The 15,093-nt window shown below is 43.6% G+C and overlaps 1 protein-coding gene across 2 annotated transcripts in view; it reads left to right on the top strand.

Annotated features, from left to right (window-relative positions):
• The window catches only part of NR1H4 (nuclear receptor subfamily 1 group H member 4), a 67,205-nt gene extending 54,599 nt beyond the window's left edge, over positions 1-12,606 (top strand). For both annotated transcript variants that reach the window (XM_048836731.2, XM_048836721.2), the window contains 2 exons: positions 8,897-9,010; positions 11,820-12,606. In XM_048836731.2, the coding sequence (XP_048692688.2) occupies positions 8,897-9,010; positions 11,820-12,058 (353 nt within the window). In that variant the 3' untranslated portion in view covers positions 12,059-12,606. The remainder of the gene's footprint in view (positions 1-8,896; positions 9,011-11,819) is intronic.
• The last annotated feature ends 2,487 nt before the right edge of the window (positions 12,607-15,093 follow it).

Here is a 15,093-nt window from a genome sequence, read left to right as displayed (position 1 = left end):
CAGCCATGGGTATATATAGAATGGGAAAATTCTGTTCATGAATATTTCAGAGCCACATTCCATATTCCTGCATTATAGCTAGATAAATAGGTGTAAGTGTTTAATTCGTATCTACAGAGGCAGGGGAATACTGCATTCTAATTGCAATACGCAGGGAATTTTCTACTAAATTTGCACACTGAGACAGACCACAGAGAACACAACCGCTTTCCTTCGATATAAATATGCTTCCCAAGCTGACTACTACTGTATGTTTACATATATAGACTAGAGTCACCAACACTAAGGGAAGTGTAAATTATACTTCCTTGCCAGCCAGGCCTTCTTCCCTACCTGCAGGTAATTCCCCCAACGGAGGGTGTGTGGTGTTTCCACCACCACCTTCCCTCAGGGGGTTTCTGCTGGGGTAGTACTGAAAGTGGGTTGGGTTGTGAAACAAGTCACAGACCTGGCACATACAATTTCTAGGGAGTGAGCTGGGTTGCTGAGGGGTGCACATTTTAATTGCTGCCCGGGGAAGCCCTTCTGGTTGGGTGCTTTTCCCACTTTCCTACCGCCTGGGGAAGAGTAGCCAATCAGGGCTGCTGCAGGTAGGAGGCAGAGCTCTCTTCCCCTCCCCTCAGCAACCTGACACCATTCTCAAGGTGGGAGGACAGGGGCATCATATTCTATTGCACGGGGGACAGTCGCTTCCCCCCAGCCTTGGTTTTCCCTTCCCCAGACCTTTCCTAGCTCCTTGCCAGTTGACACTATGTTGCCTCCCCAGGGCTGGGGTACGAGGGGGGGGACACTGCTGTGGTGCGGCCTGGGCTGGGGCTCCTAATCTGCATGTTGCTCCTTCTGCTCACTGGCTGGGCAGGAAGCAGCAGCGGCAGTCTGGACTGGAGCTGACAATGCAGAGGGAACCTGGCCCCAATCCTTGCCCTAGGCTGGCCATCACTGAGACACCTTCCTCGGGCTTTCCATCCCCCTACTCCCCGGGATAAGATGGCCATGCCATGCCACCACCCTGCCTATATCCAGGATGGGACCACGCTCCTCCCCCATGATCAGCTGTGGCCTTAGCAGAAAGGTGGAAGGTGGGATGCTGAAGTGATGCCCCTGGGAGGAGGGAGATAAGGAGCCAGGCAGCCCATGCCAGTTCTGCTACCACCTCACTCCTGTGAGCAATGGGCTGCTTCCTCTGCCCCCCAATTCCCTCCCTGCAACACCCACCCTGGGAAGTGGGAGAGAGGACTCTACTGCAGCCCCCTCAGGTTTGGGGGGATGAAACCCCCCACAAGCTGCAGTAGGAACAGAGGTGGGGCTGGGGGGACAGAATTTATGAGTGGCAGATTGGGGGACAGGATTGATTTGGGGGTGGGAGACACAATTAATTGCTGAGCATGGGATGGGCAGAAGTGGGGGTGATAAGACCCCCACTTTTCCAAACCATGTTAAGCATTGGCTGGGTAGCTTCTTTGGTCTGCAGTTGTGGTTCCATTTGAGCCTCACTGGTGAATGCGGAGGAGATGCACCACTTCCTTCACTGGTCATGACTTCTTCTCAGCTAATGCCTCTCCCTGCTCATCTCCCTAACAGTCACCTGATGGAGGAGAGGTCATGTGTCCACTTTCTGGTCCTGCAACCTCTCTACTAAGTCGACTATGCCCTGCCAGGCTCTACACCGCTCGCAGCCAGCAGAGACCCTGGGTGTATCTGCCCCAATTATTATAGGGTCCTGTGATGCATTTCACCATTAACATTCAAATAAAATAAAAGTCAAAGTTTCCAGTGAGTTTCTGAGTCTGGAAAACAATTTTGATAGACAAGATTCTGTGAGAGATAAGTTATAATTTAGTGAGTAATTAATACATTTTGTTTTCCATAAAACAACAGTTCATTTACTGCTAGGATTAATATCCACTGGCACCTTCACACTTATCCAGATGAAAGATCTTTTCATCCATATTAACAACACAGTATTAGTCATTGTTAATTAGAACAAAACATTCTCCCTGGTAGAAGTTTTTTAAAAAAACATCTAGATGTTATAAACACTTCTCTAAAGCTTACCTTCAGGTAGGTCTGTTTAATTTTTATTATTGAAAAGAGGCAAATGAAAATAAACACATATAGAAAATGTAGCTTATAAATAAATGTAGTGATAAATACTGACTGGCTACTAGGGAAAGGAATACTCATTTTCTCTGGTTTTAACCAGTTAACTGCTTAGGGCCTGAAGCTGCGGACATCATTCACATTGCCTTTAAGGAGTGTTTCGCCAGTCTAAGGATTGCAGGACTAAACCCTTAAAAGCAAGATAAAAATCATGTATATGAAACCATGGATATTAATAAAGTTGTACAATAGGTAAAGTGGGCTGGACAAATAAGAGTCTCCGCTTTGATGAGCTTTCATGAAAAGATTTCATGACTATCTCCCATTGATTTCCCTAGAAGTTGCATCAAGTCATTAGACAGTAAAGCTCTTCAAGGCAGAGACTCTTATTTGTTTAGGACACTTTACTCATATACTGAAGTCAATGAAATGACTCCATAGAAGATGGATCAACCCTTGTAGGCCCAGATCTGTATGATACATGACATTACAAAGTGGCACACAGACTAGAGCATGTTCTTTGTAGCTGAAATGTTTCACAGAACAAATGGGACTAGCAGAAGATTTTTGAAAGAGGGAAGAAGGGGTGGCTGATGAATATTAATCAGGAAGATGTGCCTACAGAACAATATATAGCACAGATTTCTTCTACATCTCGTACAGATTTTTTATAAACAAAAGTAAGAACTAGCTTATTTTTTCTCAAAAAGAAAAGGAGGACTTGTGGCACCTTAAAGCGACTAACAAATTTATTTGAGCATAAGCTTTCGTGAGCTACAGCTCACTTCATCGGATGCTCACGAAAGCTTATGCTCAAATAAATTTGTTAGTCTCTAAGGTGCCACAAGTACTCCTTTTCTTTTTGTGAATACAGACTAACACGGCTGCTACTCTGAAACCTGTCCTTATTTTTTCTGTTCTCGGTGAGGCCAGAAAGACTTTTAAAATCAAATTAAAAATTTAGATGAAAACTACAAACACAATATGTCTTGGCTTCACTTCTAAACTGCAAACTGCAGCAGTGACATTTGAGAAGGTCCCATAACTCCCCCTAGTTACTATCCAAACACCACCTATAATGTGGTTCTTAAGCACCTGAAGGGAGATGAGACCACCTCTATATATGTCATAATAGCAATTAAAAAAAAAAACGATCAGGCATTTTAAACATTTCTATTTTTTTTTTCTGATGGGGTTTATTAAGTCCAAACTGAAATATTTTCAGTCATATTAGAAAACAGCTCCCTCTTGTGATGAAACAGCAGTTAGTGCATGATGAAATAGTGTGGAAGAGGTCTGTAGAAAGATGAATAGAACAAAACCAGAAAAGCCTCTTCCACTGGGGCTTATCATTTTACATATTTAGCTAACAATAGTCTCTTGCTTCTTTTGACTATTGAAACATTTCAAAATTCTATTCTTTTTGGTATCAATATAAGCATACTCTCTAATACTGTAGCACTCCTCTTCATTCTTTCCTCCCTTTCCTATTTATTATTATAAAATTTATTATTTGTATCACAGTGGTGCTGAGGTCAGGGCCTCATTGTGCTAGGCATTGTACAGGCATATACGACTTGTCAACACTGACAACACTACAGCGACACAGCATAGACATTACCTACACCAATGAGAAAGATTCTCCTATCAGCGTAGGTAATCCACCTCTCTGACAGATGATAATAGGTCAGTGGAAGACTTCTTCCATTGACCTAGCACTAGATAAAGACAGATAAGGCAGCCATGGATCAGAGAAGGTGCAGGGAAACCCCAGCCATTTCCCCCTATGTAGGAGCCACTAGAGAATCTCTCTACCATGGGATGATCTTTCCATGGCCACCTATGCCTGTTTTAGATCCAGATTCCACTGCTGGCATGGTGCAGAGTGACTACACCCTTCTCCAGAATTGGGACCTCTGATTGTTGTCATTTTATTTTGCTTTGGGTACACTGTGTATCAGAGAGGCTAAAGAAAACAGCGCAGAAACTCATCACCACCAATGCCAACCATTCAAAGCTCAAGTCAGCACCCCAAAAAATGTGATTGGCTGAAAAATCATGAGATTTTAAAATAAACTACACTTGGGGCTCCTTTTGTTTGCCTTCTAGCTTTTGAGACATTGGGGTACCCTCTAGTCATGTTTTCAAGCTTTTCTCCACAACCATAAGGGCTAGAAACTTTTTTAAAAAACAAAAGCTGGGATTCTCATATAATCACTTGACTGCAGGGGCTGAAGTACCAGATGTCATGAGACAATCAGGAGAGGTGGCAACAAAGGAAACTGGGGGAGAGCAATGAGTCAGGAGTGGGAAGGAGGCAGTCTTGCTAGGATTCTCCCTTCCCTCTCCTATTTTCCATGCTTCCAATCAAGAAGATGATGGTAATCTAATGGCACAACAAATTTGGACATGTTTTGTTTGCTCCCAGACCTTCATGCAGTCATTTTTGTGCCATTCACTTCCAATGGGGAGTTCTTTCTGGCAACCGCCAATGCTAAACTGTACAGATCTTTTACATTTTTCAGTTTTCATATGAGCTTTGGCATTTAATTTTGTCATATTTAATCATAGTGGTACTTTTAAAAAGCATTCTCTTTCTAAAGGAATAGATGGACCTGAAAGCTTAGTGAAACAGCTGTTCAACATTTTAAATAGTTAACTCTGATAATTATGAGAAAAATTACAATGGAAAATTAGAGGCTCTGGCTGTAGTTCGTTGTTTTTGAAGCCCCAAGAGTACAATTAACTCACATATGACAAGCGGACACTTGTCATACATTTCTGCTTCATTGATTCTGACCCTTCTAAAAAGGGCCTGACTATGTGAAAACTTGTGATAAGAGCTTCAGTATTGCAGTTCGTAACCTGAAATTAACACAGGTGGTTAATGTTATATGTTTAATTACAGTGTGCACCATGGGTTAGATTTACTCTCCAAAGAGTGTGTTCTTTGTTGCTAGTTTATTCCAACCGTAGAAATGTTTATTCCTATAGCAGCAGCAGAAAGTGACTAATCATAGTTTAGTCAAGTGACCTCTCAATTTTTCGATTTTGCTTCCTGTGGCTTTACATCCACTGATTTTCACTTTGAGTTTTCGGGTTTGAACAATCTCCAAACCTCAAAGCAAAATGTGACTAAAACTACAAAGTTTAGCTTCCTTTTTGTGTAAATCATGAAAAACCACAGTGGTTTCCACCCAAAGCCTTAACTTTTAGCCAAGATTAGCTCAAAACTCAGAAATACGTTTCCTCCTAGGGATTGAGATAACTAAAGAACAAGTCACAAAGTTTTCACTTTTGGAAATAGAGTAGGATCCCTTCCTTCAAACCTATGGCATTGCTACTGCAGAACCACTGGTGTGGAATTCTAAACACACCCCAGATGCCCACCATCAGACAGCTTTAAGCAGCTGTATTAAGCAATCTTGCAACAGCCCTATTTTAATATGAAAGTTATAATGCACCCTGCTCTCCGATAAAAAAGGCATGAATTCATTGGGCCTGATTCTCAAGTGCACTAAGGCACAGTGTAAAGGAGATAAAGTGGGTTTGAATGTAATTTAAGTCCAGAGTGCTGTAAAGGTGCCTGAGCATAAATAAGAATCAAGCCCATGGTCTCTAGACCGAAGAGTCACAGAATCATAGAATCATAGAATATCAGGGTTGGAAGGGACCTCAGGAGGTCATCTAATCCAACCCCCTGCTCAAAGCAGGACCAATCCCCAATGAAATCATCCCAGCCAGGGCTCTGTCAAGCCTGACCTTAAAAACTTCTAAGGAAGGAGATTCCACCACCTCCCTAGGTAACGCATTCCAGTGTTTCACCACCCTCCTAGTGAAAAAGTTTTTTCCTAATATCCAACCTAAACCTCCCCCACTGCAACTTGAGACCATTACTCCTTGTTCTGTCATCTGCTACCACTGAGAACAGTCTAGATCCATCCTCTTTGGAACCCCCTTTCAGGTAGTTGAAAGCAGCTATCAAATCCCCCCTCATTCTTCTCTTCTGCAGACTAAACAATCCCAGTTCCCTCAGCCTCTCCTCATAACTCATGTGTTCCAGTCCCCTAATCATTTTTGTTGCCCTCCGCTGGACGCTTTCCAATTTTTCTACATCCTTCTTGTAGTGTGGGGCCCAAAACTGGACACAGTACTCCAGATGAGGCCTCACCAATGTCGAATAGAGGGGAACGATCAGGTCCCTCGATCTGCTGGCAGTGCCCCTACTTATACATCCCAAAATGCCATTGGCCTTCTTGGCAACAAGGGCACACTGTTGACTCATATCGAGCTTCTCATCCACTGTAATCCCAGGTCCTTTTCTGCAGAACCGCTGCCTAGCCATTTGGTCCCTAGTCTGTAGCGGTGCATGGGATTCTTCCGTCCTAAGTGCAGGACTCTGCACTTGTCCTTGTTGAACCTCATCAAATTTCTTTTGGCCCCATCCTCCAATTTGTCTAGGTCCCTCTGTATCCTATCCCTACCTTCCAGCATATCTACCTCTCCTCCCAGTTTAGTGTCATCTACAAACTTGCTGAGGATGCAATCTACACCATCCTCCAGATCATTTATGAAGATATTGAACAAAACCGGCCCGAGGACCGACCCTTGGGGCACTCCACTTGATACCGGCTGCCAACTAGACATCACTACCCATTGAGCCTGACAATCTAGCCAACTTTCTATCTACCTTATAGTCCATTAATCCAGCCCATACTTCTTTAACTTGCTGGCAAGAATACTGTGGGAGACCGTGTCAAAAGCTTTGCTAAAGTCAAGGAATAACACGTCCACTGCTTTTCCCTCATCCACAGAGCCAGTTATCTCTTTATAGAAGGCAATTAGGTTAGTTAGGCATGACTTGCCCTTGGTGAATCCATGATGTCTGTTCCTGATCACTTTCCTCTCCTCTAAGTGCTTCAGAATTGATTCCATGAGGACCTGCTCCATGATTTTTCCAGGGACTGAAGTGAGGCTGACTGGCCTGTAGTTCCCAGGATCCTCCTTCTTCCCTTTTTAAAAGATGGGCACTACATTAGCCTTTTTCCAGTCGTCCGGGACTTCCCGCGATCGCCATGAGTTTTCAAAGATAATAGCCAATGGCTCTGCAATCACATCCGCCAACTCCTTTAGCACTCTTGGATGCAGCGCATCCAGCCCCATGGACTTGTGCACGTCCAGCTTTTCTAAATAGTCCCGAACCACTTCTTTCTCCACAGAGGGCTGGTCACCTCCTCCCCATGCTGTGCTGCCCAGTGCAGTAGTCTGGGAGCTGACCTTGTTCGTGAAGACAGAGGCAAAAAAAGCATTGAGTACATTAGCTTTTTCCACATCCTCTGTCACTAGGTTGCCTCCCTCATTCAGTAAGGGGCCCACACTTTTCTTGACTTTCTTCTTGTTGCTAACATACCTGAAGAAACCCTTCTTGTTACTCTTAACATCTCTTGCTAGCTGCAACTCCAGGTGTGATTTGGCCTTCCTGATTTCACTCCTGCATGTCCGAGCAATATTTTTATACTCTTCCCTGGTCATTTGTCCAATCTTCCACTCCTTGTAAGCTTTTTTTTGTGTTTAAGATCAGCAAGGATTTCACTGTTAAGCCAACCTGGTCGCCTGTCATATTTACTATTCTTTCTACACATCGGGATGGTTTGTCCCTGTAACCTCAATAAGGATTCTTTAAAACACAGCCAGCTCTCCTGGACTCCTTTCCCCATCATGCTATTCTCCCTGGGGATCCTGCCCATCAGGATCATATATAAACATACCATACTTGCTCTAAAAGAAGGGGCAGGAATTGGGCACGGGATTCCCTTTTTTCTGGGAGAACACCAGTCTCTAAGATTAATGAACCAGCTGAGGTTGGCACAGTCACAGGTTCTAAGGGGTTTGGGAAGCTAGCAGCAGCTACATACCCTTCTTTCCCTACTAACTGTCTAGGACGCTGTCTAGGATGCTCCTGTTTGGTTTGGCCCAAATAATAATCGGAGAGCCAGAAAGTGTCATTGTTCCTTGGTCCAAATACCTTACAGATGCAAGTGTCACACAGCATAATGCCCTTGGCTCTGACCCCAAGGGTGAACTCAGGGTATGTCTACACTGCAATAGAACACCTATGGCTGGCCCATGTCAGCTGATTCAGGCTCACAGGTTTGGGCTGTGGGGTATAAAATTGCAGTATAGATGTTCAAGTTCTGGCTGAAACCTAGGCTCTGGGACCCTCCCTTGTTGCGGGGTCCTAGAGCCAGGATGCCAGCCTGAGTGTTTACACTGCAATTAAATAGCCCCTTAGCCTGAGCCCCATGAGTCCAAGTCATCTGACACAGGCCAGCTGTGGGGTTTTAACTGCAATGTAGACATATCCTGACAAGTTTTTCTGGGACTGATTGCAAATGCAGGGGCTAGCGGATTATTTGGCAAGCTGCGTGTATTGGATGCAGAAAGCCAGCAGACAGACAGATGCAGTCATGAATGTGGCCCTAAGAGAGAGAGACAGAGCTTTTTGGGGCACAGGACTCACTGGAACGGCAGGCTTGGAAACCATGAGCAAAGAAACTGTCTCCTGTTGTTTGTTCCTACTGTGTTCACAGAAACAGGACTTTGTGTACATTCTTTGGGAGTCAACAGGATTTCACTAAAGCAATACTGACTATCACCAATTTCTCCTTTAACGGAAACAACCTGGCAAAGGCCCAAATATTTAGCTAGCTGCTTAGGCCAAGAGGGCCACAGATAAAACTATTTATTTTTAGTATATTTTAAAAAAATCTGATTATATCACTGAATTTTTTAACAGGTATCGCTGATGATTACATAACCCCCATGTTTGGTTTTTATAAAAGCGTTGGAGAACTGAAGATGACAGAAGAAGAGTATGCTCTACTTACAGCAATAGTTATCTTAACTCCAGGTAATTTCTATTTCTAAATTCAATAGTCAACAATAATTTTTACATACAGGAAATGACTTGCCTGTAGCAGCTAAATAAAAATTAAGATATTGTTACTTATCAGAAAGGGCTTTTCTTTTCTCTTGTATGAAAAACTCCCAAGTGTTGATGATATATAGTAGCAAATATGTCCTAACATTCCATTGAGATTTCAGTGGAACATCAGAACTTTGAAAGGAAGCTTCCACATCATGTATACTGTGCTCAAGAACCAGCAGCAAAGGGATTAAGTCTTGAAGAACAAACTCTGGCTGGCATATCATAAGTACATGGTAGAAAGGGATAGCTCAGTGGTTTGAGCATTGGCCTGCTAAACCCAGGGTTGTGAGTTCAATCCTTGAGGGGGCCATTTAGGGATCTGGGCCAAAAATTGGGGATTGGTCCTGCTTTGAGCAGGGGGTTGGACTAGATGACCTCCTGAGGTCCCTTCTAACCCTGATATTCGGTGATTCTATGAAAACCTGCAGGCAGAAGCAGGGGAGGGAAAGTAGCTGTTTTTTATGTTGTAAGCCCCGTCAGGACCAGGATTTTCTCTTTTCTGTGTTTATATAGCACCGGTACAATGGTGCTCCAATCCCAATTAAGGCCTTTCGGTTCTACTACAATGTATTTACTATTATTACTACTAGTTCCTATTCCAGCTTTCACCAAAACATATGAAGAAGTTTTATGGTACCAAAGGCCTTCCGTCACAGGAGTGGTACAGGAGAATTCTGGGACAAGGCATACAGGTCATAAAATGGCTGGAATAGGGACCAATTGCTTATTCACATAACTTGGCAGTCACTCCCATTCCAACATGCAATATGGCAAAAACCAAGCTCTAAGTACAGTTCTTACTGGTGCCCATGGATCGGCAGGTATAACAAGCCAGGAGAGGCTAAGCCTCCCTTGGCGCAGCTGCTGCTGAACCAGATGCCTGGGCTTTGGTGGCCCCGCCTCTTTCCCTCCCTTCTGGGAATGGGCTTCCACGGGAAGTTTTTGCTTATTTATTATGCGCCATGCAGGTTTCCGGGCGGCTGAGGAGGCGGTATCTGCTACTCAGCTTCCCCGGTCCCTTGGACTCCCCAGGGAGATTACTGATGAACTCGGGAAGCTGAGTAGCAGATACCACCTCCTCAGCTGCCCAGAAACATGCATGGCACATATAAAAGCTTGATGTTCTCCATCTGGCTGCTCCTCTCCAGCACTCTCCACCCCCAACTCTGGAGGTGCCCACTGCCACTTGCTGGTTCCTTCTCTCCTCCCCACTCAGCCTCCTCCCCGCTTGCCCACCACCGCTCACCAGCGATGGGCCAAGCAAGGAGGGGAGAGGAGAAGGAGGGATACATGCAGCGAGTGGGGAGGGGGCTGAGCAGTGGAGTGGGGGAGGAGGGACCAGGAGCAATGGCAGGGGAGGCTGAGCAGGGAGGAGGGGGAAAGGAGAGGAGGGATGCCAGTGGGTAGGGGACCCAGCTGGGGAGGGGGCAGGGCCTGGGGTGGAGTGTGGGCGGGACTGTGAGCAGAAGAGGTGGGATGGGGAGCTAGCCTCTCCGAGAAGAAGCTTCACCCGCTGCCCATGGTGGTACCAGGAGATGGCCAGGAAAAGAGTCCCCCTCCACCCCAAAAAAAAAAATTAGATGGGGAAAAACAATGAAAACCAAAAAATTTTGACCAAAAGCTTTCAGCTGAAAACTAGAAATCTTGATTTGTAAATGCCACCATGTTGCTGAATGCAAGATGTAGTTTGGATGATTCATGCCCTCATTCTCTTCTATGGGCCCGTCTCCCTGGCTGGCCTACATATCTCATGATACATGACTTCTTCCCCTCTTGGTGAGCCCTCACAATGCATCGTGAGAGTTCCTGGTTGCAGTGCATCATGGGTGATGTAGTCAAGGTGGGGAGCGCAGGCCATAGAGGAGAACAGCGATACAAGGAATCTGAATTACAATACCTCGGAGGTATGGTGGCAACATTTTCTAATAAAAAGCTTTGAGTGTTTGAAGTTAAAATGATCCATCGACAGCTGAAACTTTTCACAAAAAAGATTGTTTAGTTAAAAATCCAATTTTAGCTAGAAAAACAGTTTTGATGGAAAAATGTTTTCCACCATTGCTTAGAGCTTTGTGCTGGTCCTCTGTACTGGGATATATTTCATACTAAATGAGTAAAAGATGAGGGATCAGCTTTGTTTTATTATTTAATTTGTGTGTGTATTTTCCTGTAATAAAAAGAAGCAAACTAAAAAGAGGCCAAGTTATTGTCCCCAGAAGACCAAGCTGCCGGCATGAGAAGCTTCTGCCTGAAAATTAGTTTTTTTGCTAGTTATGATTGGTTGCAAGAAGGGAGTATGTATTAAAAAGAGCAGTCTCAATCATAATTGCAACACTAGGGCTTGTCTACATAGTGCATTAGTGTGCACCAACTGGGGTGTAAATTCTAATGCACAAAGCACACTGATGAACTTTAGCGTGCACGAGTAGGATCCACAGGGACAATTAGTGCACGATACACTGGTGCATATTAGAATTCACCCCCCCCCCCCCCCGCTGATGAGCACTAACGCATCATGTAGACAAGTCCTGAGATCCTTACGCTTCCTCTTGCCTTGAAACATTCTTCTCGGCAGGTTTGACTGTTGCCCTATGCTAGGGTGAAAAGGTTTAATATTACATACTCTAGGCTGCAGTCCATCCATTTCTCATAAGAGATTCAGAGAAGTGTTTGCAATCTACAAAAATACATACTTGCTAATTATTTTTTCCTTATTCTTTTTAAAACAAACCAGATCGACAATACATAAAGGATAGAGAGTCTGTGGAAAGACTTCAAGAACCACTGCTTGAAGTTTTACAAAAACTCTGCAAGCTTTACCACACTGATAACCCTCAACATTTTGCATGTCTTCTGGGCCGTCTTACAGAATTACGGACATTTAACCATCATCATGCAGAGATGCTGATGTCATGGAGAGTGAATGATCATAAATTTACTCCTCTTCTCTGTGAAATCTGGGATGTGCAGTGATAAATATTTTTAAAGGACCAAATAGCATTTATTTTCATAGAACTACTCAACAGTTATTTCTTTAACTTTTCTTTATTTCTTTTTTACACACAAAGAAAACACACAAAGGATTTCATACAGAAACTTTGTTCATTATGTACTGAATGTTATGTAACTATCAGCCTTTCACATGTGAATATAGAACAACTTTCCCTGTATTTATACTTTCAGATCAAAAAGATAATCTTCAGCATCACTGAGATACCCTATTAGTTCCTTCTGAAATGAATGATTATATTTTTCAGTTCTTTCTTTTAAAATGGGTGATGCAGGTTTTCATAATATTTGTTCATCACAGTACTATTATGCTTGACCTTTTGTATTAAAGGACATTGTTCAAATATTTACTGTAATAAACTAATGGAAATGATTTATGCCATGACATACTTTTATCTTTTAACCATGAAATGTGTTAATTTGAGATGTCCAAGCTCTTATTTGCTCAAATGGGTGGACAACCAGTAGGCTCTAGCAAATGGAAAGAGCCTCAAAACAGGCTATCGAACTATTTCTTGCATGCCATAAATATGTAACTTCTTGTTCTCTTTGCATTATCAATATTCATAAGTAAAATTGAGATAACATTGTGTATTTTGTGGAATTCCACCATACACTATCCTATTTTACAATAGGTTACATAATAGAAATAGTTATCCGTGATCAGCAGCTCTGAGCTAAATCGCACTATTGATGTCTTAAAAACAGGTATCATTCTTAAAACTAATACAATAAATGTAGCACTAATTTTATGGGGACACTATTAAAGGGACACTGTCAATCTGAAAATCACAATCCTCTCTAATGTTACAGGTAAAACCCAAGAGTAGTATAGCAAAGGTTACGTGGAAAATATGTGCTGGAAATGGCCCACCTTGATTATCATACACATTGTAAAGAGAGTGATCCCTTTAGATAAGCTATTACCAGCAGGAGAGTGGGGTGGGGGGGGGGGAGAAAACTTTTTGAAGTGATAAACACCCATTTTTTCATGGTCTGTGTGTATAAAACATCCTCACTGCATTTTTCACTTTATGCATCCGATGAAGTGAGCTGTAGCTCACGAAAGCTTATGCTCAAATAAATTGGTTAGTCTCTAAGGTGCCACAAGTCCTCCTTTTCTTTTTGCGAATACAGACTAACACGGCTGCTACTCTGAAACATGGAAAATAAGCATTTTTCTCTACTTTCTCCAGTTTAAAGAAAAGGAGTACTTGTGGCACCTTAGAGACTAACCAATTTATTTGAGCATAAGCTTTTGTGAGCTACAACTCACTTCATCAGATGCATTCAGTGGAAAATACGGTGAGGAGATTTATATACACAGAGAACATGAAACAATGGGTGTTACCATACAGACTGTAACAAGAGTGATCACGTAAAGTGAGCTATTATCAGCAGGAGAGCGGGGGGGAAAAAAACCTTTTGTAGTGATAATCAAGATGGGTCATTTCTAAGGTGCCACAAGTCCTCCTTTTCTTTTTGCGGATACAGACTAACACGCTGCTACTCTGAAACCTTTCTCCAGTTTGTTTACTTTGTGGATCTGATGGCACTTTCTGCCCCATAACTTCCACTATTTTCACTGTTTAGTCCGTTAACCAGTTTCACCTCCTATTTCTGCAGGTCTTCTACACAGCAAACAAGGGAAAGAAAACCCTTTTTAAAATATGAAAATGCAATTAGAAAACCATAAAAATTGCCAAGGTGGGGTATGGGGTAGTGTAGTAACATAAACTAATTTCAATTTTTTTAACTGAGTAGATTTAAAATTGTTCATGTATGTCACTTTAAATAGTTTAGGCCTCAAATTTAGGCCCTGATCCTGCAATGTGGTGTTTTGGGATGACTCATAGATTCATAGATATCCAGGTCAGAAGGGACCATTATGATCATCTAGTCTGACCTCCTGCACAATGCAGGCCACAGAATCTCACCCACCCACTCTTGCAATAAACCTCTCACCTATGTCTGAGCTATTGAAGTCCTCAAATCGTGGTTTAAAGACTTCAAGGAGCAGAGAATCCTCCAGCAAGTGACCCATGCCCCATGCTACAGAGGAAGGCAAAAAACCTCCAGGGCCTCTTCCAATCTGCCCTGGAGGAAAATTCCTTCCTGACCCCAATTCCTGTGCCCATGCAGAGCCTTGTTAATATCAATAGGGCTTCAAGCAGGCAGAGGGTATCATATTGCAGGATCTAGACCTCACCTTGTTGGGTACATAATTGTTACAAAATCTAACATAAATTAAAAACTGTTCATGATTTTCAGAAGAACATGCAAACAATCCAGTGTTTCGATAAATTCCTTTGTGCTGGTGGAAAACTGAATAGTGCACCAGTACATGATGAAACTGACTAGAAAGACGTGAGCCTGGTTTTACTAAGAAAAGTACAAAAACTAGTTTTGATTTTTCAGTTTTAATAACTAGAGCTGGTGAAACAATGAAAAAATATCATGATATTTCAAAATTATTTTCATTCTCTTCATCTTCTAGACCAGTCGTTTTCAAACTTATTTTCTGGAGACCCAGTTGAAGAAAATTGTTGATGCCCATGACCCAGCAGAGCAGGAGATGAGGGATTTGGGGTGTGGGAGGGGCTCACTGGGGCAGAGGGTTGGGGTGTGGGGGTGAGGGCTGCGGGGGTGAGGGCTGCAGGGTGGGGCTGGGAATGAGGGGTTCAGGGTGTGGGAGGGGGCTCTGGGCTGGGGCAAGGGTTGGGGTAAGGGAGGGGGTCAGAGCTCTGGGCTGGGGGTGTAGAATCTGGGGTGGGGCTGGGGATGAGGGGTTTGGGGTGCAGAAAGGGGCTCCAGGTTTGGGGGGGCTCAGGGCTGGGGCAGGGGATTGGTGCGGGGTTGGGGCGTGGGCTTACCTCGGGCAGCTCCCAGTCAGCAGTGCAGCAGAGGTGCTAAGGCAGGGTTCCTGCCTGTCCTAGCACCGCGGACCATGCTATGCCCCGGAAGCAGCCAGTGGCAGGTCCGACTCCTAGGCAGAGGCA

Source organism: Caretta caretta, chromosome 1 (assembly GCF_965140235.1).
Source record: "Caretta caretta isolate rCarCar2 chromosome 1, rCarCar1.hap1, whole genome shotgun sequence".
NCBI lineage: Eukaryota > Metazoa > Chordata > Testudines > Cheloniidae > Caretta > Caretta caretta.
This window is presented reverse-complemented; position numbering and strand designations above follow the sequence as displayed.